The sequence below is a fragment of the Phycodurus eques genome, chromosome 1 (assembly GCF_024500275.1).
Source record: "Phycodurus eques isolate BA_2022a chromosome 1, UOR_Pequ_1.1, whole genome shotgun sequence".
In the NCBI taxonomy this organism is placed as follows: domain Eukaryota; kingdom Metazoa; phylum Chordata; class Actinopteri; order Syngnathiformes; family Syngnathidae; genus Phycodurus; species Phycodurus eques.
The window spans coordinates 32,692,180-32,720,100 of NC_084525.1; the positions used below are offsets into that span (position 1 = coordinate 32,692,180).

Here is a 27,921-nt window from a genome sequence, read left to right on the forward strand (position 1 = left end):
ATATTAACATACTAGTGAAGTTATTATTTCATAGAAAGATATCCCTCTTATTATGGATCAATACTGAAAACACAATATGACAATATAAAGTTTGCACAGCTAGTTTAATCATCACAATGCTGTCGCTTCCAGCAAACAGAAAATTATCTCTTTTTTTTTTCCCAATGTCCAACTGTATCAGAATTGCACTTTTTTCGTTAGCTTTACTTCCTTATCGGTGACTTTGACGCCTCAACAAAGGGGCACTGACTATCATGGCACTACTCACGCTTGTTGATGCTAATTTAGTTTTCTGTTTCCTGAAAACAAATTATTTAAAGACGATGTAGAAAAAAAAAAAAAGACTGAAAAATGAAAAACCAAACAATTGACAAAAGCAAGATAAAATGCGCTCTCTGCACATTTTTCCAATAATACTATTGATACCCCATGACCTTCACCAAACAAAGCTTGTAGTTTCCAATAACACACTCAGCTACACAAACACACGAAAGATGCTTGGAGCCGTTTGTTCAAAAACAGGAGGCCAAAGGGACTTTTGGTTCTCAAAGTTTGATTTAAAAAAACAAAAAACATTTTCTTAATACCCCTGAATTTATTGAGAGGATCACTGACATGCAGAATTCAATACAATGTTGGATTTATTGAGCTAATTCTAAAACTATCTTCTGAGTCATGGAGAAAGGGGCACAATTCCCTTTGCACTTATTGCTGCTCATAGTGATTTTGAGTGCCAAACCCTCACCCAGAGAGACAAAAACAAAACGCTAGTCTAAAATTCTCCCTTGAAACAATGAAAGGCACTACTGGTCAAAAAACGAAGAACTAAACAAAGCAAAAAGACCCCCAGCCCAACTGACACCTTTTGCAGCTGTTGCTTGTCTGTCAGACCTTAAATGGTGTGCCAAGATTTGGCACAATAAACCAAGAGAGAATGAAACAATTCCAATTTGGAATTTCATGGTCGCTATTGCAGAGAATTCTGAAGGTCAGTGATCCCGTTTCAGTGGAACGCCCTCGGTAAGAAGTGAGGAAAAGTCATATCGCTCAAATTTTCCCGAGACACAACTGACCGGTCCAAGTGAGAGCGTTGTCAAGTTTCATTGAGTTATTTTGAACTATTCCTAGGAATAATAAATACATGAAAAACCCCAGAATTAGATCACCCTGGATTTTTGTAGTGAATATGGCAGTAGAACGAACAGATAAATAACAGCACAACATATAATGAAACATAACTTAAAGAATGAGTAACTGATGTGTAACTCCTTTAGGATTAGGCAACAATTGTAGCTCTGTGGTTTGTGGTGAACACTTTAGTCGAGTAAATATTTTGTGGGACACACATAACTTGAATTTATAATATCCTATACTGAATATCTCACAAACCATAGTACTACCGTGCTTTCCTAAAGGTTAATCATAGTCTGTTAACATTCTATATCATGAAAGTGCACAGATTAAAAACAAACTAAAACAAAAAAAATGAAAAAACAAACACAGACAAAAAACAAACAAACATCTCCCCTGTCTTGTCATTGGTGAATGTGATTAGCCAATCATAATCAATTCACAAGAATCAACAAGCAGCCCAAACCAGAGGAGATGATGCTTTTTTTCCAAAAAACACAAATTCATGAGTAATGTTTTTGACAAGCAGAATGTTTTATATGATATCATCGTGTGTAGAATGATGTAAAGCTGGAGCGGTAGGAGGAGCCGATCAGATGACACGCTAACATGCCGCCATATAAACTGGACCCAGATGTAGGCAGGTATGAATCAAAGTGAAGACCCCATCCTGGACTGCTGAACGCTCAAGCATGTATTGAGACTTAACATGAAGAACTGGTGACTCAGCTAATCTGTGGTCTCAAAACCAGTCCTCAGTTTTTTCCCCTCCTCCTAAAATGACCCCGAGTTTTTCCCTGGAGAAAAACCACATGGACTCATTTCCTCTCACAGTCAAGTCAACAACTAGTTGTCCCTCCTCTGCTTCTCTCTGTCACTGTCACTGTCATAAACATGAGATAGGGGAGTAGTCAACAGAAGAGTGACTGACGCCCGTGGAGGTCCCCATCTCCATGCCGTGAGTGGTCGCTTGACTGGTACTCACTCAAGCAGGGTTGACGCGACGCTGACATTGTGCCGCTCTCTTCACATTTGAGAGGAACAAATACCGTAGCAAGATCCTGCAAGGTCATTAACCTGAACAACATCGTGTTAAGAATATAGTTTCAAATATATATTGGTAGAAAAAAATTGCAAATTTTGCTCAATCTTGCAGGAATCCCTCGCATCAACCCTGCTTTTAGAATCATAAAGCTAATATTTTTATGATCCACAAGCAGTACATTGACTATAAAACACAAGCCCCACTTATATTCTTGTACTATTTGCGGAACATGAGTTCGGCAAGGAGTTAAAGCTATTCGGGCTACGAAAGACAGCACTTCGCTTTGTCCTCACACACCAACAAAGTAAAAAAAGGACGATGCGGTTCCATTTCAACGCACTTCAGCAACACGCACGAGTTATAAAGGGTTAAACACAAGTGTGAGGACATTACCTGACACAAATCCTCAATTGTACTTCAAGGTTGACCTTGGGAGGGGTGCTGGCAATCTAATGCTCCTCGTGGCGAATTGGAGACATCAGAAGCGCAAAGACAGAGGAAGGGAGAGTAGGACACAAGCGTTACATCGCCTGTGTTTGCTTTGTCAGGCACTTTCGCCACGTGGTTTGTCTGTGTGAAGAATTATCATCCAGTTTGTGCTCTTTTAGGATTTGAAATAATCATTGTTGTTCAAAACTATAACGAAGCTCTGTTCACAGTACTCAAACAATCTATTTTTGCCAGAAGGTTGAACCTGAAGCACCTATGCTGAAGCGCACTTATTCTAGGTTTGGAGATCGATTTGTCAAATATCCTGTCTCCCTCCTCATATGGCTGTGAAAAAAATCCAACATGAATAGGTCACACTGGAAAGACCCCCTACATTTCAACACGCAAATGACTCCTCGCTGACAATGTAGCACATGAGTCGATCATGTACCTCAACAAAAGAAAAGCACTTCAAATAGCGCATACAACTGCAAAGCCATGCGTTTCTATTGAGCCTGCGCCGTATCGCTGCATTAGCGTCACAGCTTGAACTTGAAAGCGATCCTGAAATGATAAAACAGCCAAGGTCACAGGTGCTCCTTTACGGCCCATCATAAAACCTGATTTCAGATTTTCATGTGTCGTTTCAAATAGTACTCCCCTGGCCGGAATGCAGGGCAAGATTGCATATTTTTGCTTAATCTTCTTTCTTGTAAACATGTATTTAACAGTGGTCAGCTGAGCTTTGAGCTTTGTTGAAAGGAGCACCCGTGTCACCAGTTGTCATCTTTGGACATCGTTCTTTCTCTTCAACATATCTTCATGATGTGTTACTGTTGCCAGGCAACACTTATGAGGCAGAGGATTGAAGCACAAAGCACAACGCCACCTTGAACTTCGTATGTATAGCACACAGACTACGGAAAGAATACACACTCCAGAGTATCCAGAGAGTCCCCTGAACATAATCAGGGCCATACGATTCACATGCCATGTTTGTCTACTACAGCCCAAATGTCTAGTGCACTCTGCACATACAACTCAGCATCACCAAACCTTTACACTAGCACACGCAAGCAGATGGTTAGTCACACAGCAGTCCCTTGAGGAGCACAAGCTGACCAAGGAGCAAAGCGAGCGTGTGGGGCTCTTTAACACTATGGCAGGGAGGGTCTGGCCCTCGGGCCCCCTCCCCTCTGTACACAGCAGTCCCTTGCAGACTCGGCAGCCGCTTCAGTCGCAGTAGATCTTGTACTTCTCGCTGCAGAAGACAGCAGGGCCTCCCAGAAGGCCGCTGGGCATGGCATTGCTGTGCTCAGCTTGGCCGGAGCCAGCGCAGGTGAAACCCTGGCTTACGTTGGCGTTGCCGGAAGCGTTCGCAGAGGCCTTGCTGCGGGTCTTAGATCGCACACCGGTGCCTGTGCGGCGCGTCTGCTCATGGTCGAACTCCAGGTCCTCCAGGCGCTGGGTCAGGGCCAGCTTCTGCTGGATGGCCATCCTCAGCAGTGAGTTGAGGGTCTTCTTTTCATCCTCTGCTGCAGCCAGCTGCCTCTGCATGGCCTCCAACTGAGTGACATATTCGTCACATCTGTAGGTGAATTGAAACATGGAAACATTTTACAGGGAGCAGGAAGATTATCATTATATTCACCTGAACATTTGACCATTACACAACCATCGGATAATGACAGTTAGGTTTTGACAGGAATGAAAACATGCGTCGCTTGACTGTACTGTATGTTGTAAAAGTGAGATAGAGCCACTTTCGTTTATGTACTACTGCATTGCACACACACACACACACACACACCCCCTTCACAAATCGGTTTTTTTGTCACCACCAGGCGGCGCTATTGAACAGCCAAGTCTGTAGAGACTTCCTGCGGCATGAGCCACATTTGTTCTCATAATTCCTAGAGTTTATCGCTGACCTGATTCCATTGGAGTAATTACTGCATCATAAATGTATGGGGATTTTTTTCCCCCCACTCTCTACTTGAGAATCAAGAACCACGTACATGAAGACATTACACCTAAGCAAGAGGTAAGAAATTAAAATGTTCATCTTGTTAGACTTTGCAGCATGTTGGTGAGATTGCTGTCCACTCATTCAGAGGACACTGTGAGGTCACTGATGTCTTGCTCTCAATCTCTCTTCTATTCCAACTCAAAATTATTGAACAGGGTTGCGGTTCGGGCTTACAAGCTCATCCACAAAACCCATCCAATTAGGCTTTTGACGGCATTTTCCAAACTGGCGGGAGAACAGAATTGTTCAAAATGCCTCAGTAAGAAGAAGAATTAAGATTCAATGAGGAACCAAAAAGTCTTGTCCAATGGCTAATTAGTTAAACTGTGAATGAGCTGAACAAACGTAAAAATACTGGACATTGTTTATCACCCGGAGGTGTAGCTCCTCACACCTCATCTTAACTTTTCAAAACAGAAGTGAGATCATAGTACAGCCAATCCTTTACCATCTATGAGCAGAATAGTGCACGACAACAGTCCCACATGACTGCTTGCATGCTGCACTGTGGCAATGTCATCAATCGCCTGGTGCAATTTGATGCTTGTCAGTAGAAAAGGTAAAATACTGACAGTGACTTACTCATAAAGTTGCTGACAAATAAATCAAAGTAACATTTCTGAGGGGACAACTCACCTCCGTTGAGGGAGGAGTCTTTTATTTAGTACTCCTATTTCTATCAGTGCACATTGTCTCTCTCTCTTTAGTTCCCTAAATGCATTTTAATTTTGATGCTATGGTTTCCAGCTAAATTATAGTGCTTCTCCATTTAATAGCTTATTTTATCATGAGGTCACAACATTTTGTTTGATTATTATTATTATTATTATTATTTTTTTTTACATATTCCCAGGCCAGAAAATTTTGAGAAATATTTTCCAAATGTAATTTTGGGTTTAAAACTTTTCATGTTTTATTTTCCTTCCAGTTAAAAGATTATAAATAGAACAAAAGAAGTAGCATACAAAGGATACTATTGTTTTAAAAACATCTCGAGGGCACAATCTGAAAACAGTGACAGTGTGCAAATGTTTTGCTGCGTGCATATTGCGTATTACACGTGCTTGTAAAGTGTGAACTCGACTGACTACCGGACAAACATAACCTTAGCCCCAACCTTGTGTGCGCAGTTTGATTCCCAGTGGGGGACGGACGGACACGGATGGACATATACACACACACACACAAAAGGGATCAGTCCTGCTTCATTAACCCACCATGATGAGGGTGGGAGGGGGGACGAGTCGACTTAAGGGTGGGTGGGGGCTGAGAGGGTTTTTCCCGAAAAACAAACAAACTGAGGAGTCTATTCTTGGGACTGCTTGGATACAATAGGAGGGTTTCTGTGCTGCTGATGGTGTGAGAGGCACAATGGCAGAGGGAAGGCTGATAAATGGTTAGCACATTCACAACTTCAGCAAACAGCAACTTTTCTGCATCATGTGATGACAATGTACTTGTACTTGTCACTTGATCCCTCAACTATTGCATCATTCATGCAGTCGTAATTCTGAATCGCTAAGGGGCACACACACATACAAATGCACAGCTGTTGTGTTGTCTGGACCTCGATTGGCCATGGTGGGTTGGCTATCCCTCAAAGACAAGGGTGGAGGAGGAGATTTAATTGAAAGATGAGGGGAGACAACAACTAACAAAGCAACAGCAGGTCTGACGAGGGTGAGGAGCAAAAGTGATTCAGGCGAATGGCTGGACTGTTAAGAAACAAGAGCTAACATGACACCAGACGCTGCAGCTGGAAAGCCACACTCACAGCAGCTGAGATAAAAGCACATACAGACCTTGCAGCATGATCGCACACGAAAAATACACTTTTGTCCTTTTTATTTCTCTGTCAAATCATTCAATATATACAAGTTCTCCCCAGAAATCCACCATCACACAGGGTTAGCACTTGGTCATGAAACCTCTTAGCCAGTGTGGCTAAACAGTGTAAAAATCTCTTAGCCACACTTGTGTATAGATAGCCACAACATCACGTGTTCATGTGACTAAACCTTTAGCCACACTTAGCCAGTCCTCCTCACTGGGAAGCCGATGAGCTTTTAACGATGTGGGCCCAATTAAAACTACCTAGTCATCGATCAGGACTAGGGGTGAGCGATTTGGGAAAATACTCTAATTGCGAGATTTATTTTAAAAACAAATATTGTGATTTAGCGTGCAATTCTTGGGGGGAGGGGGGGGGGGGAGTTATTTTCGTCAGCATTATTCATCCATCCATCTATTTTCTGAGCCACTTCTCATCCCTAGGGTCACGGGTGTGCTGGAGCCTATCCCAGCTATCATCTGGCAGGAGGCAGGGTACACCCTGAACTGGTTGCCAGCCAATTGCAGGGCACATACAAACAAACAACCATTCAGACTCATATTCACACATGCGGGCAAATGCATGTTTTTGGGATGTGGGAGAAAACAGGAGTACCCGGAGAAAACCCACGCAGGCACGGGGAGAACGTGCAAACTCCACACAGGCGGGGCCGGGGATTGAACTCCGCTCCTCAGAACTGTGAGGCTGACGCTCTAACCAGTCGTCCACCGTGCCGCCAGCATTATTCAGTAAACAATATATAAATAAATTCTTCTATAGTATGACCAACCCAACATTGGATATAGCCAACAAATAAACAACTATTTCCTGTAGGCCAGTCCTAAATGTTATGATAAATTATGAATAACAAATCTTTATTTTACTATTGAATTGTAAAAAGAAAAACCTCCCATCGCAGTAGAATATTGACTTGTTGATTTAACTTAATGCTTTGTAAAACTGTAATACTGCATAATGTTGCTCGTCAGTAGCAGTAGCACTGTGGTCAGTGTCAGCCGAGTGTAAAGTGGAGAGAGACTATGACTATGTTTGCCTTTGGCCCCCAAATGACTAGGTAGTGATGCATTGTTCAAGCCAGCGCCGCCACTGCCTCCACCGCCGCTCAGCATCACAAGCAAAGAGGGATTAGCAGCTTGTGCATTGATCAAACACGCAAACACCAAAGGTATGAAAAAGGTGACATAAAAAAAAATAAAAAAAATCATTAGGTGGGGTCTGGGGGGATCCCCAGAGCTCCTGCAGAGAATTGTTTTGATTTGAACATAAATTAAGCAATCTGGAAGACTAAAGAGTACAATAAGGCAAAAATAAATAAATAAATAAATAAAACACAGAAAAACGTATTTACACCGCTCAAGTACATGTTGAAAATTTGCCTCATTTCAGGCCGCATATTAGTCCGCCGTGGAGTAATATTCACAAATACATCTGTGTGTTGATGGTGGATGTGTGGAATGGCTCTAGCTGCCAGTTTTCAAGGAGTATGAAACAGCCTATGATGTCAATGACAGCGACGGACCCCCTCCTCCAGGAAAAACTCTTCGGATCTATACGATTTACGTAAATGGCCCATTTTGAGTTCAAAACGGCGAATTTTGCCGAAAGGCGACAGATTTGTATGTATGATTGATGAAGAAGGCAGCTAGCTAGCTAGCTACGAGAACTAATGTGACTTGCAAGACACATTGACCATCGACACTTCAAACATACGTCGCGGTAATATGCGTGCTTCAATTTGGCGCCATTTGGCATCGGGTCTTGTCTTCGATTCCCCGCAGTCGGGAAAGCTCATGAGCCTGACTGCTTAGGCAGCCAGCTAGCCGGCTGGACGGTGGATTGAAGCATTTTAGGAAACCGGAAAAAAACTAAACTATTAACATCATTAACACACAGCAGAATGAGCACGCCCACTTGAACTTTTACCAGGAAAGGCTTTTGACGCAGGTGATTTTGATTCACCAGTGTGGCTAACGTGGTCAACATTCGCTTCACCACATCCTATTTTAACTAGCCATTGGTGAGATGGCGAACGGGCAGCGCGAACCCTGATCACAGGCATTACTACTATTACTATTACTACTACTACTACTACTACGTGAAAGACTCCTTCCTCTCTTTCTTCTCTGGTGGTTGGTGGTTAGGAAGGATGGAGGGGTTGGTACACAAAGGGAAGGGAGTGTGGGAAAACTCCAGTCCCTCACACAGTCCCCCGACCTAACCTCCTGCTTTATAGGACAGAATTTACATACCAATATGAGGGATCCCATAAACAGAGTGTAATTCATGCATAGGAAACAGAACACTGATAGAACCAGAGGCTGACAGATATTGTCATCAAGGGAGGTGTTTTAGGGAGAAAACACATGACGAATAGCAACAACAGTGTGATTAAAGATCGTGTTTCAGCATTCCATAGACAACCCACAGCCTGTTCTGCACAGTACCAAAGTGACACCAGTCTTTTAAATATGCAGACTTGGGAGTTGTCCATGTTGAATTCCTGTACAATAAGAGGAAAGCAACACTCTCTAATACCACCCCCCCATCTCCCGTCGGATGTTTGCCTGAACCACAGCTGTGGATTCAAGAGTAGTCATGAATGTGGAACAGAAAGCTGTCTCAGCGCAGCCATTTGGGTCAGAGATGAATGATGTTCACAAGACCGTAAGTGCATTAGAAACTAAGAAAGGCACATAAGGGGAATAAGCCTCGCTTACAACTAGTCATCTAGAAACGGCTAAGAGGGTGAAAGTTTCAGCAAACTCAAAAGTAGACATGTCAGGACACATGCATGCACGCAAGCTATGAAAAAAAACGGAGTAAGAATACTCTTGAGTCAAGGGGTCGATTTGTAATCCAGACCAAACTGAGGTGGGATTACACACATAACCTTTGACCGTCTTCTCTTTGAAATACGATAAGATTAGCGAGGGCATGGCATTTGAGACCCTCCTTTGACACATACATGTCAAAAACAACATCTCTCACACACACACAGAAAAAAAGATATCGATCTCACTCTCTCTCTCTCTCGCCTTCTGTTCCTCTTAGTACCTCAGAATCTGTGGACTATTTATGTACATGAATCTCAGGAAACAAACAAAATCCTACTTTATGTAACATCACAATAATACCACAGAGAGAAGCTGACATCATAAACGTGTGAATGACTGTGTTACTGTTTTCGATTTAAGATAATTTATTACAACACATTCGGGAAAGTGGTGGGAAAATTACGGCAAGTATCTTACCGTGTGGCAAACATAGCTCGGAGAGACGAAAAGGTGGCTGCATCTTCTTTCAGGGTTTTGAGCTCATTCCTCAATTTCATCATGGTTTCGGTCACCATAGCCTTCTCATTTTCGTACTTGCTCTTAAGGTTGGCGAGAGCAACTTCAGCTGTCTGTGGGCAGCAACAAGATAGAACAACGTTAGTGAGGTTGGAATCAACGACAACCTTTATGATAGGGCTACTTAATTCTGCCACGTAAATCATAAGGGTAGCTTCGTAGGAACTCGTTTGCGTCTATTGTTAGGGGTTACAAATTGAGGGGCATTCATGTCTCTGCTCTGACTGTCGCACAGCAAACTTTAAAGGGACAACAACTGCAGATACAATTAAGCTCCCCTTCTTTGTGCAACTGACACCAAAAGACTGTTGTCCCCACCCATGTTAGCTATAGACATCATCCACATTTGCTCAACAGCTGAAAAGCTTTGAAATAGCTTCTGCCTCAATCTCCTTTTTGTGTCCTTCAAGGCATGTTTGGGATGTTGAATCAACTGTGAGAGACACCCAGAGAGGATAAAACTAAGAAACTGACCTGCTTGTTAGCCTTCAGAACAGTCCTCAGAGTAGCAATCTGTTCTCTCTTTGTGCTGAGGAGGGATTTTAGTTTGAGGATCTCCTCCATGCAGGCCTCTTTATCCTTGTCGGCCACGGTGCCCAGCTCCAGAGAGGCCACCCTCTGGCGCGACAGCTCTGTGGTGCGGTCAACGGCCAGCTGTAAGTGCTTGATCTGGTCTCTTATGATGGCCACCAGATTGTAGATGTTCATGGGTTCGCGGCGGTGGTCGGACACAGGAGAAGGCAGAGATGAGCCCGGAGATGGAGCGCCATCGTTGAGATCAGTTTTAACAGGCTCTGGGAAGAGGCCCTTGGTGAGCAGGATGGGAGAGCGGCGGCCACGGCCTTCGGGGCTACTGCGCCCAGCCTTGCCCTCCTTGTAGAAGTCGAGCATAACGCGGTTCGGGGTCTCGTTGTTGCACATGCACACGTGGTTGTAGAGAGTCGCCAGTTCTTCACTGAATGTGACCAGTTCGTCCTGAGCCACACTCAGACTGCCCTGAGATTCACCAGCCACATCACTCAGCTGGAAGAGAAGGGACAGAAATGAAGCGCATAAACAAACTTGATGCTGACTTTCAAGTAAGATGTCAGAATGGGCACACCCAAAATGTACTCAAAAAAATTTTAAAAAATCCAGAAAGCCCTTCTTCCTATGAATGATGCACACCCATGACTTTCTATCCATTGATATATTTATATGCAATAAATGTTAGTGGTGATCTCCTCCTATTTGTTTGTCTAATTAGGTTGGATCAGTATCGTTATTAATACTAAAGGTTTACTTGTTCTTTAGTAATGTATATATTACTGTGGCGGACCCAGTGTTTAGTTTTAACACTGCGGCTTTGCGGAGGTATTTTCCACTTCTCACGTGACCATTGGCATGTCAGCCGGCTTGCACAATGTACTGAAAGCTAGAGAGGTCATGTGCCCAGATAACAAATTCACTCCTTGTGCAAGATAATTAAAAAAAATGTTAAGCCATAAAATAAAAGCTGCAGAGGGCGGATAAACACTCATAAACTCTATTAACATTCACATTATAATAAAACTGCAGTGTCAAAACTATACACTAGGGTGCATCACAGCCTCAATACACAATAAAGGAGTAGATGAATTATAACATTTTTAATGTGACCCAAAATATGATGTAAACTTCTAAATTGCAAGATTTAAAACTAATTGATGGCTTTACTAAAATACATATCTACTCATATAACTCAATAATTTTCAAGCTTTTACTATACGTACAGTATAATGTTCATTTTTGGCTTTTTTTGGGGGGGCGGGGGGGGGTGCACATTATACACAAAAAATTACAGTACCTTACGCAGTTCCTTCTCCAGCTTGGCCTTTTCGTCTTTCTCTAAACCTCTTGTCTTCTCCAGAGTAGACAGCTTCTCTCCGAGTGTTGTGACATCGTTCTCCAGCCGGGTGTGCTCCTCTTCATAACGGGACTGACACGCTTGGTACTCTGCCTTTAATGTCTTGAGTTCCTCCTTTAGCTCCCCAGCTTCTGACACGGCAACCTAGGAAAGCAAAGCTAATGGTAACTAAAACTGACCTCAAGACATTCTTTCTACTCTGTTCAACTCCAAGACACCCAACCTTGTACTTGCACTCCAGGATCTCTGGCCCATTGATGTCCACCTCATAGTAGTCTCCGTCTTCATTGCTATCACGTTCCTTCTCATTGTCCAGGGCAGACTGGCGCTCCTTGCTAGCCTGAAGCTTGCGGATGGCATTAAGGTTCTCTGTCAGACGGTTCACCTTCTCCTGATGCTCTGAGAGAGCGCCATTGGCCTGCTCAAGTTGTTTCTGGGAGTCCTGCAGAGTGGACAGCAGGTTGACCTTCTCGCGCTCCATCTGAGGAGAGATAACCAAACCCAGAGTGCAATGAGATAGATGACCAATACTCAGCTGACTTCAGGCAAAAGGCTGCCAGTCAAGCACAGGGCACAAATAAAGACAGACAACCAACTTCAGACAGACAACCACAGACAACCATTCAGGCAATAGCTTGTCACAAGAAAATCTCACAGTCGTGTGTATGTTTGATAAAACTTCTACGAAAACAATCCCGATTCTTTCTCGTAACCATGGTAGCCACTCAGGCATAGAGTTGAACTCATGGAGTGGCAATGAAGCAGATGGCAGGTCAACTGGTGCCACCACCCGCTGTCTCACTGCTCAGCAGTCTGAAGGCCGTGAGTGTGTGTGTGTGTGTAGAGATGTACTCCAACATCCCATCACTTCCCTCATCCTACAACTTACAGTAGTTAATTTGAGGGTATTTAGTTACAAATCAGGTAAACTGTGTAGGAATTACAACAGTTTGTATATGTGCCTCCCACTTTTTAAGGGTCCAAAAGTAACGGGACAAAGAAATAATCATAAAACTTTTACCTTTTAAAACTTGGTTGCAAATTCTTTGCAGTCAATTACAGCCTGAAGTCTGGAACGTGTAGACATCACCAGACGTTGGATTTCATCCTTGGTAATGTCTTCAGTTCCTGCTTGTTCTTGGGGTATTTTCCCTTCAGTTTTGTCTTCAGCAAGTGGCATGCATGCTCAATTGGATTCAGGTCAGGTAATTGACTTGGCCATTGCATAACATTCCACTTTTTTGCCTTAAAAAACACAAGATTTTCTTTGCTTTCGCAGTATGCTTCGTGTCATTGCTCATCTGCACTGTGAAGCCCCGTCCAATCTGTTCTGAAGCATTGGGCTCAATATGAGCAGATAGTATTGTCCAAAAGACTTCAGAAGTCATAATGATGCTTTGATAGCAGTCACATCATCAATAAATAAAATGGAACCAGTTTCATTGTCAGCCATACATGCCCACCAGGCCATGGAACAGCTGAGCAGCCAATTGTCCCACTACTTTTGGCCCCTTAAAAGGTAGGGGGCACGTATACAATCTGTTGTAATTCCTACACCAGTCACCTGATTTTGCTGTAAATACCCCCAACTGAAAGTCTGCAGTTAAAGCACATCTTGTTTGTTTAATTTCAAATAAATTGTCTTTACAGCCAAAAAGATGAGAATTGTGTCGACGTCCAAATATTTATGGACTTTACTGTAGGCATTCAACACAAAATACAATGGACATATGTAGAATATCCTTGGTCTTGGCCAAAACGCAAACCTGCATCAGTTGCTGCTTAAGCTTCTGGATCTCAGAGATGTTCAGCTCGCTCAGTAGGTCATCCACAAGACTGGGTGCTGGGTGGAACAGCTCTTCTTTTTTGGACATGCGGTTGTCGTCGGTGAGCAGCTTGCTGAAGCTATTGTCGTAACCATGAAGAGCGTCATCATTGTTGGGCTCGGTGATGGCCTCATCGCAGAATTTGAGTCCATCCAGAGAGATACTAAGAGGACTGCAGGGGGAAAATTAATATGAAAACATAATGGTATTTGGTGTCAATGCAGAGGTTGTCGTCCTGTTCATCATTTACCTGTTGTAGAGTGTGTCTCCAATGTTCATGTAGTGGGACAGCTCCTTCCTAAGAGAGGCTTTCAGTTCACGCTCAGTCTTGATGGTCTCATGGGCTTCACCCAGCTGACGCTCAGCAATCTCTTTTAAGCGGATGGCATCCTCCAGTTGGCTGTTCAAGAACTGCATATCCTCCTCCAGACGACGGTTTTCATGCTTCAAACCCTCAAATTCAACCTGGGCAGGCAAGAAAAGCAGAGACAGCTATGGTTTGATACATTACGTCCTCGAGGAAGTTAATATTCATGAAATGATTTCCACAATAACTATACTGAGTCCCATTTCCATTTTGATACTGGTATTAATAGGTTTTGGTGTATTTTATTGCAAAAGTTGGAAATCCATAGTTACCCTTTACAGTTGAACCAACTACACGTCACAGTACTTGGTGGTGCTTGATACTTTCAGTGGGGTAGGGTAAGCAGGTACAGAATGGGTGCAACACCCAAAATTATCATGGATGGAGAGATCATTTAAAGCCAATTTATGAAAATGATGTTGCTTTGTTTCCTTAATGCTACGCACAGAAGCATATTATAGGACGACCATGGCATATGGAAGAAGCTAGGTATTTGGGGAAAATCCCTGCTAAAAAAGGGCCTATTACCATCAATAAATCTTAATTCAGCACTTCTTTGGCAGTGTGTCTTGAACATGGATGAACAAGAAAGTCAACAAAAAAAAAAAACTGCTGCTGTAATTTTACAGACATGAACAAGCACCAACTAACCTGGCTCTGCTTGAGACCTGAGACCTGCTTCTGCAGTGAGATGTTTTCCTCCTCCAACTCAGTGTAGTCCTGCAGCAAACGAGCCTCCCGGAACTTGTATTCCTTGATGTCATCACGCAACTGATTCCTCTGGAGCTCCACCATCTGGCTGTTCTGTGGCATCAAAGTGATGGCCCAACGGCAACACAGGGAACGAGAAAGAGTTGTCAACTTGTCAATTACCAACTTTCCAAACTTTTTAAAAGAAAAGGGAAAAAAAAATGTGAAAAAAAAGCATAAGAGAAAATGGCAATTGAAAGCATAATGGTACTTCATCGTAACTGTGTGTCAGATTGTCTCATTAACTAATTCTAAATCTCCAGCTGGTCGGAACCAACATGTGCTTGCTCCATGCGCCTGATGGAAGACGTGAGATGCCAGGTGATGCCAGGTGTCTTGTGACGCCACAAAAAGTTAAACCTTTTTGATGACAAGTATTCAATGGCATAATTGTACAGATCTAACAGAATGAAGGTACATTTTGGAGACTACATGCTGGCAAATGTGCAGCGCACCATTGGGTAGTGTAAAAAAGCCTTCATTAATTATAAAAAGGTAAGAGAGCCAAGAGAAAGCCCCTTCCCCCACTTGTACCCACAAATCTGAATCTGTAAGTATGCCATCAGTTCTACTGGACTACCTGGTTCTTTACGAACTCATTTATTGCCCTTGTTAACAAAACCTCAACTTTTAAATGGCTGCAACCGTTTGATAAATAGCACACTACTCAGGACATTCGCATCTCAGAGCAATAGCACATACTGGTAAAAGCTGAAAAGACAACTTCAAACTGCAAAATCCATGTTATCAGGTCACATTAGAAAGCGGAAGTAAAGCACACGCACTCGCACACCAAGAATGGTGTCATTGCATGAGCCGGGTGTGGAGCACGTGTGACTTTGCATGTGCGTGCATGTGTATCATTCTGTCAGCAGAGTTGGCAGAGAGAACCTAATAGCAGAGGCACAATTAGCCTTCCAATCCCTTTGCCAGGTGGCCACTGCCAGTCACGCTGGCACCATGTGATCACATTAGCCAGTGCATGCAAGATTATTCTATGAAATCAGACCTGACAGGTTGACTGACCAAATCAACAACATTCCAAGGTAACCTGATAGTTAGAAATGTCTTACGGTGAACACATCAGTGATTTATCCACTCAAACACAACTGTTATTTCCACTAAAATTGCCTCTTCATCATCTTTTTTTAAACAAAATTTATTGACAACATCGACGTCATTAATGTGCCTCAAGAGAAATTTAATCTATGGAACACAATCTCTGTGTCAGAAAGTGTTTTCTGATAGTGAAGACGACGCCCTTTTTGTTTGCCGCATGAAATGATTAATCATCTTGTGCACAGCTGAGCTGGGGTGGATGTTTAAAGTCTAATTCATATTCGGGAGGGGTTGCGCATGTCTAATGAGTGGGGGAGTGTGCAACAGTGCTGCTGATTTTCGCAACCATACACCACCATAGAGTTCCGTTTAAATTAGAGATGGCTATAATAATTGATTACTTGTGTGAATTCAAAAGCATTCCACATTTTCCATTTAAAAAAAATATACTATTTCAAAATGACGCATTCAACAAAGTTCCCCATCAGCCCCATTCAAAATTCAAAATGTTCAGCTCATTAAAATAACCTTGGGAACTATTTTCAACATTCCAAGAATTCCCACATTTAGAAAATCCCACGTTTCACAGCAAAAGTCATCATTTTTCCACAATAAAATTCACATATTAAGCCATATTTTACATTATTAATTCTTCCACAGTTATTGACTGATTCAAAGCATTCCAACTTCAAAATGTCCAGCCAATTTAAACCTTATTGGGAACTAATCCTATTCCCAAAATAAAACTCCCAATTTAACAGATTTTTTTTATATTTACCAGTTTTATTTGACAGATTCAAACCGTTCCAAATTTAAAATGTTAAACTCACTAAGGGCATCTTGGGAATTATTCCCAATCCCACATTTTCCCAAATCAAATCCCAAATTAAGAGAGATTTCCACCTTTCATAATTATTGACCGATTTAAAGTATTCTAACTTCAATTTTTTAGCCCAGTCCTAATATTTTCCAAGGGATTCCCAAATTAAGTGATGTTTACATAATTACTGTACCTCCAACTTCTGCATTTACTGAAAGATTCGAACCATTCCAACTTCAGAATGTTCAAATCATTCAGGGCATCTTGAGAACTGTTCTCAAAATTCCTCAGTTTTTTAAAAATACAATTCCCACAATGTCGATGTTTTCTTATTTTTCTAGAACACACATTACTTGAGCAATTCAAACCATTCCAAATTCAAAATGTTCAGCCCATTCTCGACATCTTGGTAACTAGTGCATTCCCATTCCTTGAATTCCTAATTTCTTTTAAAATACAAATCCCAAATTAAGCGATTTTTACATTATTCCAACCCCCTTCCACATTTCTTCTTCACACTGTTTCGCTGACTTCCATTCCCCAAATTCCCAGTTTAAAAACAAGATTCACAATTTAAGATTTATTTATTTATTTATTTTTTACATAATTTACCTCCTTCTTCCATCATCTGGCTGTTATCATCTTGGAAACTATTCCAAATCCCCCAAATCTTAAAATAAAACTCTAAATTAAGAGATATTGCACATTATTCCCTCCCCCTTCCAGATTCATTGGCTGATTCAAATTCTCACATTCTATATTTCAACATTAATTCCACAGCATTAGAGTTCTTTTTTTTGGCATTCAGACAAACCTTCTACAGAAATTGCATTGCCTAATTGTATATAATTCTGTCAGTCTTGTAGAGGGAAAAGGAAGTTTCAACTAGCTACATCTACAATCAACTTATTCACTGCCATTGATGGCTATAAAAATCAAATATCCATTTTAACTGGGGAGGCTGACCGTGAATTAAGATTCAACCACACAGACTTCTGAAACTGGCACACCTCCAGCATGATTTTGCTCACTGTGACACTGGCATGGAAAACAGAAGTTCAAAACATTCTGCGACAGATCCTTCCATCCCATTAAAAATATATTCAAAACACAACAATCAGTGCAGAGTTTATTTTCACCTCAATTAGACAATTTGTCAAATGTCCATTCTTAAACTAAATGCAGCACTATGTAGAACGCGAGTTCTGCCCTCTTCTAACCGTGTCATAGAATCAGAAATTCTAAAGGTTTATGGCAGCTGTTTGCTTTGGTATCTTCTGAGTCAAATGTCATTTGTTTCAGCTGGAAGGACCGTGCTGTTGATTTAATATGAATATAGGCCAGTATTCGTAGTAAATCTGATTAAAAGCCCCCCCCTCCATCCGATTACATGGCATCCCAGAGCTTTGACCTTTTTGAACATCTTGTGCCATACAATCCCTTTCCACACTGAAGGCGAGGTCAGATGGCCCGGCTGCCTGACCGAAGGTCATTTGAGTAAGTCACCAGGGGAAACATTGTGAACCAAACAGGCAAGGGAGACTAACATCTCCTGGGATGGTATGAAAATGTGTTTGGCTGATTAGATAGCAGGGTGTGATCTACGGCCATCTGAAGGGCCACCAAAAGAGACGTCACTCCTTCCCCCAACCTCAGCAGGTGACGTCTGGACAGCTGCTCATGCACCACACACGAACAGACAAATGTGCCACTTCCATTCAAACTGGGTGGCCATTTTGCAACAAATGCTGAAAGGCAGCCATGTTTGAAGGAATAATCTAGAGTACAGTTTGTTTTCATAATATTTCTAGGCCACAGAGTGCTGCAAAATGTCACAAAAGCACATTACTCGGCAAGGCTTTTAAAAGTCACAGCTCAATGTGCCTGACGGGCCGTCAGGGCTGTCAAATGCACCAATAAAAGCTTAACAGCGTGGTGATGCTGAGCCTGCTTAAATCACCCCAAAGCTTGGAGGTATTTCCCAATGTGTTTAAGCTGCTATAGCTGAAACTTCAATTGAAAATAGCTCAGTCACAGTGGCAAAGTATTGAGATTACGCCAAATGTAGATTAGGATTTTAGCGTTTTGTTAAAGGCTATTTTCTTAACACCAGAGAATCCAACTTGCCATTCTACAGTCGATATTTAATTGGATGGCTGCGAAGCGAGTGCTGTCCAGACTCAGGCAGACGAGTATCTTCATAGGTACAACATTTACAGTAGTACAGTACATTTATAGCTACATTATATGTCCTCCATCTAGTATACTTAAAATGAACATCACAAGAGCACAGCATCTTGTTTGTTCATATCTCAGCTCAGATCACCTTCAGTAGAATAGGAAGATGCTCACCCAACTTGAGTTCCATCACAATGACCCAACAGAGCAGGGGGAATATCGACGCTCAGTCAACCTTTGCAACTGTCTGTGATGGTGAAAGGAGATATGCGTTCATGCGTCTCTCCAGCGCCAGGTGTTGTCATTCGACACAGACTTTCCTGACTCGTGTCAGGGACGCATACTTTCAAAATAACATCGTAAGTTTGAATGGGAATTTGGGAGTGTGTTCTTGATTGTACGTTTCCCATTGTGCAACTGCTAAATGCCTTTATGCACTTAACAGTTATTTAGGCCACTTGGACAAAAGTGGAGAAACATGTCTCCATTAATGAAGTGAATGTGTCACACTCTAGTCTATGTGCTGTTGATTTGTTTGAATCAATTCATCCAGCACAGAAACACCCTCTTGTCATCTGAGCCTTGGGCTTGAATCAAGACTAACACTTTGGTTACTTCCTGAAAGCAGACAAAAGACTAGACATCTTTTGGGGTTAATGGCATGGCAAATCTGCCAGATATAGTCTAGTGATTTTAAAGGTTACAAATAGACACAATGGTTATAAGACTGACAGATTTAGCAGAGTTGGATTAAATGATGCCGATAGCTGTGACCAGCTAACCCAAAACCCAAATAACATCTGGAGGGTTTAGAATAGTAAAGCTGTGAAGTCCCTAAAGCAGTCAGAAATAAGTCAAAGAGCTACTCAGAATGCTTTCTGATTAGCCGTTGGTCACTCAGTCTCAGTAGTTTGTGAGTCTGGTTATTGACGTGGTACCTGTAACATGTCTTCTTACCCCATCAGTCAATAAAGAGTTTTCTTCAGTCTCATTTGTTGCTTCTGTTGTACTGCTCAAAATGTAATACTGCCAACCACGATGACCACCAAGTTCAACAACAGTTTTCATCATCATTTGTTTGTGGTTGCCAGAATTGTGTATGCATGAATCTTCAAACAAAATTCAGTGATTTGAAGCAGGCAGGAATATAGGAAGGTTTGGTTTTATTAAACTGGTATCGTTTGGATTTGGCTATGCAGTATGATGTATTGGTAATGAGACACCTAGCTATGATGGAATCTTCCATATCACAGCAAAAAATAATGTTCAAGCTCATGTTTTATTGTTTTATTCTGCTGATGGCCCTCATGCTCCCACAAGACAAGAGCAGAGCTGCTTCTACTTCAGTGTTACAAGTAATCGGGCAAATAACAGGAGTCCTGTTACATTTGCCTTACGTTAGAGAATAATAAAAGGGAACAAAGGATGGCTCGTTTTACCACTCGACTGAACTTTCCGGAATCAACCTCAAGCTTCCATGCAGTGTGCAAATATATCCATCTGTTCTGCTGATGAAACAATTCCTAATATCCATCCATCCATCCATCTTCATCTCTGTGAAAAAAATCCAGATGGGAAGAGGCTAATGTAGACTACGTGTATATCATAATCAACCATACTTGACATTTGAATGGCCTTCTCATTATGGTGATTGAAATTAGGTCTAGAAGGAGTGAACGTGTTAAGGGTGCACCATGAGTGATGCCACTGCAGAAAAGAAATATTGAATGATAATACAGAAAGTAAGTGACTGCAAACAGCAAGTCCGAGATTACGCTGATAATGAAGCAGTTATCGTCAGTGCTTATTTGTTATTTTTAATGGTTAAACAAAACAAAATAAACAGCACAAGAGGGAGTGATGTTGTACTTACCAACCTTTTTGAAAGAGACCTACTTCTTGGGTACTTGATATGCACTGACACAATTACAGGTTATTCATACTACTACGGCTGCAAATAACGATTATTTCCATAATAAATTAAACTTATTATGATTTTTTTTGTCATGAATTGATTGTTGCTGGCTTGGCCCATAACATTAGAAAAAGGGGAAAGATGTTGATCATTGCTTTACGTAAAAGCAGAGGTTTGCAAATTTTGATGAAACCCAAAAGATTATCAGTCTGGTTTCATGAAGGACAAAAGAAATCAGAGAATATTTACTGTTGAGTGGCTGAAATCAGAGGATTCGGAAAATTTTAAGTGAAACAATGGATCTAAACGATTATCCATGATCAAAATAGTCAATTAGTTATCCATTAATTGATCAATTGTCACACCTCTACTTCAGTGTAGTACATGCAGTAAGACGTTGGCAATGTAAATCCCCATTTTGTTCACATAATGAAAGTTATCACTGTAGGCATAGTCCTCTTATGACATGCAAATGAATTTAATGAAGTCATGCCTGTTAGATTGCGCCACGCTACAATGTTTCTCGCTCTTTGTGAAGGCTTAATCCTGTCGACTGCATTATCGCGTGCCTTCTGTCAAATGTGTGTTCTTGTGAGATACATTTGGACATGTTGGCATCATAGACAGCCTGTGAGATTTAGCTGTGATTTGTGTAACGTGTGAATCTATTCAAGCACTGCTGATGCCAGGAAAGCTTTTCCCCTTTGAGGATACACAAAATGCACAATTGTCACTTTTATTCTACAATGATTTAAATTATTCAGACAAATTCCGTCTCAGGAAAGGACCACCGTCCCTCATGAAACGAAATTCACTCTCACGAAGCCCGTCTCCTTTCCTAAAAGACTTTAGGCTTCTTTCCTTTATTCATGCCATTTTGAGCTCCTCCTATAACTTCCCTCTCTCTCCTGCCTTCAGCTTCTGGGCTAATTTAAAATGGAGGCAACAAAAGCTTCTTTCAGGTCTGGTCACAATGCCAACGTTGGGGCCTGTGCTGCCTCCATTTGCTTGCCACACAAAATCTGCCAAGTACCCCCAGAAGCACCATTAGAGGGGTCATTATCTGCCATAGATGGGGCTATTTACAGATTCAGACAGTTCCATGAAACCAATTGGTATTGGCTGAGGCCCATGGTGCTGGAAAGGTGTGGACAATACAGCAATGTGGGCCACAAGCAAACCATTTTTTGGCGTGCTTATGCTCTGTAACTAACTCATTTGCATGTGTTAAGATACCAGAAAATCATTATACATCTGTGATTGTTTTTAAAGGCTAAGGATGTACCTCGACCATGCTGTGTTTGAATGGCTTTCATTTTCCTTCATACATTAAAGTTATCTGAAGAACCATGAGTTTCAAAATACGATTTTAAAACATGTTTGAAAATCAATGCTCTATTGAATTAATCTGGTGAAGATCATCTTGTTTCCGTGACATTCGACATACACCAACTTGGATGCAGTGCTCAGCAGCAGTTGACCCAATTAAAAAGGGGGACTCAAGAGATTTTCAGAACTTAAGTCGTTGTGAGGGATGTGCCATTTTTAAGTCTTGCACTAATCTCAGTAAGAAACACTGCTGACATCTGTCTCAAGCAATGACTCAAAGAAATATCCCTTGCAGCTACACTACGGTTTTATTTTATTTTTTTATTATTATTTTACCACCACCATCCCCTTTAATTATACATTTGACCTTGTGGTTCTGCTCTGATCATAGATAGTGATAGATAGAAAATATGATGCATTTAAGTGTAAGAGAATGACATTTGGCGTAGTTGAAAAGACCCAAATGTCTTCCAATCAAGCATCCTAAAATTTGGTATACATGGACACATCAAATAAAGGCTTTGAAGGTCAACAGCAACTTCTACCCTCCTACCAGTTTGTTCCTCTCTTTTCATCTCTTAAGGCACAGGTGCAAACTGGTGGCCCAGGGGCCAGATCCGGCCCGCCACATCATTTTCTGTGGCCCATGAGAGTGTGCATCAACTTTGTTTCTTGCTAAAATACCAAAATTCCAAATTGGCTTCACTTTTAAAAATATTGAGATATTGCAAGCATTGTTTTGTTACCAACCCCAATTTTAAAATACAATTCATTCATACTGTAGTTGAACGAACAGTTTTTACTGGATTTTGATTCCAAAAGTAATTATCCATTAATTTGTGTACATGTAATAATACGAGGCAGTCATACATTCATATGGGTTTGCAGCCATAACGGCCCTCCGAGTGGAACCATAACTGCGATGTGGCCCGTGACAAAAATGAGTTTGACACCCCTGCATTAAGGTCTCCCCTGTCTTTCAATCAAACAGGGCCTCTTCTTCAAAGATCTTTATTGCTGCTCTCTCCATCGCTAGCTCCATCACACGTCACATGATCAAAGACACGCACGGCACACACTGCCTCTGCACTGCTCTCTTGTCTCCCCTAATGAGGTCAGTTGTGAGCGCAAGTAATGGATGCTATGACGGGGGTCAGACATTGTCCAAAGTAGGGCATAGACAATAAGGGTATGCATTATTAACTTTTGGGAAGCTAAAAGGAGTAGAATGTGTTGGATAGAATCTGTAAAAAGCTAATTCCCCGGTAAGGACTAATATTTCGGTTTTTAGATCGATTCATAGTGTACTGAGCAGTCACAACAAAGACTGTCCATACCACTCTTCCTATGAAAGCTCAATTCAGTCAAGTTCATCGCACTTTTCGTCTTTGCCATAACTGCGAGCTTCCTGTGGTGGCATTGTAAAAAGAAAGCCAAAGAAAAAGTAAAACACAGTTTTTAATCCTTAAACTGTGTATTTTTCCAGGAGACTAAGGTTGAATTCCAAATAATATGGCTTAAGGGGCACTCAAGTTATTTCACATGGCCTCAGTGTTTTCCCTCATTATGTAATGTGAACTACACCCTGCATATACAATAGAGGTGAAAAACATCACAAAGAGCCCAAAGGCAAATGTTCCTTCAAGTCAGCTCAATATACAGGAAATAATTAGCAGTCAGGTGAAAACGAACCAGGTTATGCAAGCTGCAATCAAACCCCAACACCTCGAGGCTTGGACAACACTGAAAGTATCAGAGATGACCAAATGCCGCACTCATACACTGCATGCATTTCTATGAGATACTGTTCCTTGCACAATATGAAATTAATACGAAGTTAATACAGAGCAACACGCAGCAGTGCTCCACTGCACATTGTTTACGATGGATAAGTTCAATATTTGCTATGTTTAGTGCAGCGAATACTAGCAATCAAAATGGCTTCAATTTTCTTTTTAATAGCTGTAGGCAAAAAGCGCAGACATAACGCTTTGCTTCAAACAATCCATTCTCCAAAATACATAACCATGATTATCAGTCATCATGTGTATTTGAGCAAAATACACTTTAGGTAAATTGTTACCTCTCTTATCTCTTGGGAGATTGCGCTCAGGCGTTCATTTTCAGACTGGGTGTTAGTGAGAATGTTGCGGGTTTGGCGCAGCTCATTCTGCAGTTCCAGGACCCTCTGCTCGTAGTAGGCCTCCTTACAGGCTGACTCCTGGATAAGCGACTCCTCCCGGCTCTCCCCATCCGCTGCCACTTTCCGGTGGTTGGAGTAGGCTTGCCCAAATGCCTGGAAAATAGGAGAACAACTTTGAGTTAGAATATACAGAAAGCAAAAAAAAAAAAAAAAAAGTCAATTACTCAAACTAAGCAGGAGTATTTTGACATAACTGGTCTAAAGTGTTGCCACAGTTACCTTGAAAAAGTAACTTGGTTACTTTACTGATTACTTGAGCTTAAAAGTAACTTCGTTAACTTTGCTGATTACTTGATTTCAAAAGTAACTAAGTTAGGAAAAAAAGTAACCTTTTAGTTACTTTTGGCAGCTGGCAAGTGGCAGTAATAACACTTATCCACAGTACAAAACAAGCATTAGCTTAGCCATACCCATTACTTGGTAATGTACGCCACACAACTTACAGAATGATGTCATCAACATGAAGCAAAAACTTAAATATTAGTGTAGTTGAAGCCACATTAAATCAGCAACATAGTGCAGACTTGACATGCCAAAACAATACAGTAAGTTCCTAAACGTAAACATGCACACTATTCTCAGTACACTGCTGATTGTTGCCCATGAAAGGAACTGCGTGCGTGTACGTAAACGTGAGAGTGACACCCACACACCATTGCTCCCACCACAGTAATTTTGATGCGAAGAGCGAGAAAACTTATTTTCTTACGTCAGCCGTGCAGCGCGTTCAACCAGCTCACAGACGAAGTTGAGAGTTCTTACTTTTCATTGTAAATATTATTTAAGCTAAGTATTGTAAGTCCTTCAGTGAGTCAGTCCATAGCCTCCATGACCGATTGATAACACGCACTCGGTATGAATAATTAACCCAAAATGCATTGCGCGTTTAACACGCAAGTAAAACTGTATTCTTAATGTGTAAATAAAAACAAAACGACAATCCAACACACTTTTTACTATTTTACTAAGGAAAATTAAAATAGTGTGGCGACAGTGAAATCGGGCATTTCTTTGCACTTTTATGGCACTGCATCATTATTGTGCATTGCAGAATCAACAATAACTTTCCAATCGCTTTCTTCCATTCGTTGGGGGAAAAAAAGGGCGGTCTCGGTTAAATACGTCTGCACACTTGGACAGCTCTTTGTTTGAATCACCAGCTACAAATTACTGTGTGGTGCGAGACAATGATGCAAAAGTAACTATTGATGGATTGAAGAAGTAACTGTAGTCTAATTGCTTTCCCGGGAAAGGTAACGTGTTACTTCGCTCGTTACTCAAAATGGCAGATTTTTGGAATAACACGTTACTCCAAAAATGGTCGTTATTGTCCATAGACTGGCATCACTGCTGGTCTATCACAGTGGTTTAGCTATGGACTGGGACTCGCATCACCCTGGAAAAATAATCAGTTTAGCTCCATCTGGGCCGCTTCATACATTCCACCCCATCCCCCCCAATCTTTACCCCTGCACATGCACTGCAGTGAGTGAACTGATGGGAAAGCACACAGGAAAAGTAGAGCAATGGGTCCAAAGACTGGGTGATCATGAGAGGCCTGTATTCTAATGCTCTCAATAGGGAGATCATGACAGAGATGGGAAAGGTCACTGGATATTTGAATTTTATACAGATTAAGTAACTAAAGAGGTCACGTATGAGGAGAATTCTACCTTCTGGAGGGCTTGCATCCTTTATTGCAAGCTGGGAAACAGCTGTAACTACATCTCACAATGTACAAACAAAATTTGTTCCTGGCTTTTAAGGAAGAGCGAAAAAGTGCAGGCAGAGATGCCCAGCCTGTTAGAGAATGGGAAATGAATTGCTCAGAGTAGAAACTAGGTTAGGCAATTCCCTCTCATCATAATCATGTCCTCCCAGATTTAATTCTCCACTCGGTCACCAGCAGCGTTTCAATGACAAATGCAGATTCTCATCTTGCTTCACCGTCAAGTGCGTCACATAACCTACAATCACCTGCGGTCTTTATCTGACCTGGTTTGCAACCACATAGTGCGCTTATATCTGACTGCAGACCTGCACGTGAATGGTTGCTGCCAGATTTTTTTCCATTTAACACTATATTAGATTAAGCTCCAGAATTATGTCAGAGACGAAAAAGGTGGACATTTGTATCAACTCCTATTTATGACTTTTGTAGACGAATATGAGAATATTCGTCTACAAAAATGAGAATACGGGCGTGCCTGGAGCCTATCCCAGCTATCTTCGGGCAACAGGCGGGGAACACCCTGAACTGGTCGCCAGCCAATCACAGTGTGCTACACTGCGCAAACCAAATTTGGAGGAAATAAGCCCTGTGCATGTGGTTTCTACCTAATCCTACTAACAGACAGACAAACCAACGTTGGGAAAAACAACCTCCTTCCGTCAATGAAAATAATGGATTAGAGTCTGGGAAGGCTGCTGAGAGGAAGAGATTTCCTCCTTAAGTAATACTAGTTTACCTGGCCAATAAAAATGTGGTCAAAACAAGAGCTTATCAACCAGTCAGCCAGCCAAAGGACAGTTTTGAAATCATTGTACTTTGGCATCATCATTCATGACAAAAATGGAGCGTGTTTCAATATTCCAAAACCAAAATGGTTGTTAACTGACAGAAAAATGGCAATTACTATGGTGAACCATAGGAAGAAAAGGAGTAGATTTTTGCAATGGATTTCAAAGTAATTCCAAATGACAGGATTATAATGAGAAATCAAGGGAATACCATCATTTAATTTTTGGCCCATGTTGGATTCTGAAAAGGGAGCATCAATCAAAGGTCTGTCTTTTGATGTGCACCCCAACACAAAAGCAAACTGATTGAAGGCCTCTAATCTCAACGCCCAAAGCATGGATTTAGGGAGTGTAACTTTGGGGCACACGCCACCAAGCCTCTAATCTCAGTGAGCTGCCTACCCAAATTAATATTCATCTCATCTTTAGCTTGACATATGCTGCAGTTTTACATTGGACATGAGAGCATGGATTACTCATCTTTTGTAAAGCTAATCAAAGGCTGGTCTTTAGTCATTATTACACTGTATAGTGTGGATGCCTGACAGATTTTGTTCACTGAAGAAAACATCACTTATTATGGCACTGCTGAACAGACTGTCATAGCCCTCTACACAACCTCTGATGTCTGATTCCAGCTGAGTGCATACATCATGGGGTGAGGCTCAAAACCCTGCCTGGCTAGTCTCTAAAAACCCACGCAGGATAAAAGGAAATTTATTTTTTAATGAAAAAAAAAAAAATCACAAAATTCACCAGAGACAAATACAGTATATCGGGAGCAGAACCAAAGGGTTCGTCTTCAACAATCAAGACCCGAACAACCTTTGATTCCCCTAATGTGGTTTACAGTGATATGGTTGACTGAAAACCTACTGTGACAGAAGAAAATAATCGCAGAACCAATTAATCGATTCTCTTTTCCAGAATTAAATACTGTTTCCGCTCATCAGTCATGTTTTTCATTTAATTAATTCTATATCCATTATAAAAATTAGGTGACTATACTGGTCAAATGATTGACATGTAGAGCGAGACTCTTAATGGTAATGTGGTTTCTGTGGTCTACATTGTTGCCTGTGATAAATTCTACACCTGCCACTTGTAACTTGATAGTTCAGCAACTCAAATGTTGCTATAACATTGATGGTTAAATCGTTAATTAGGAAAAATGCGTATTGTTGAAAACATGTTAGAACAAGGTCTGAAAGTGGCTGTAATTCGAGGTCCAGG

General features: G+C 41.4%; 1 protein-coding gene across 1 annotated transcript in view; it reads right to left on the reverse strand.

Moving 5' to 3' along the window:
• Positions 1-331: 331 nt before the first annotated feature.
• LOC133409097 (protein bicaudal D homolog 2-like) overlaps positions 332-27,921 on the reverse strand; it is a 39,416-nt gene continuing 11,826 nt past the window's right edge. The window contains exons 2-10 of the mRNA XM_061688670.1: positions 24,049-24,261; positions 14,566-14,718; positions 13,798-14,012; positions 13,488-13,719; positions 11,945-12,202; positions 11,662-11,865; positions 10,311-10,859; positions 9,738-9,889; positions 332-4,193 (exon numbers count right to left, since the gene is read on the reverse strand). Of these exons, the coding sequence (XP_061544654.1) occupies positions 3,839-4,193; positions 9,738-9,889; positions 10,311-10,859; positions 11,662-11,865; positions 11,945-12,202; positions 13,488-13,719; positions 13,798-14,012; positions 14,566-14,718; positions 24,049-24,261 (2,331 nt within the window). The 3' untranslated portion in view covers positions 332-3,838. The remainder of the gene's footprint in view (positions 4,194-9,737; positions 9,890-10,310; positions 10,860-11,661; positions 11,866-11,944; positions 12,203-13,487; positions 13,720-13,797; positions 14,013-14,565; positions 14,719-24,048; positions 24,262-27,921) is intronic.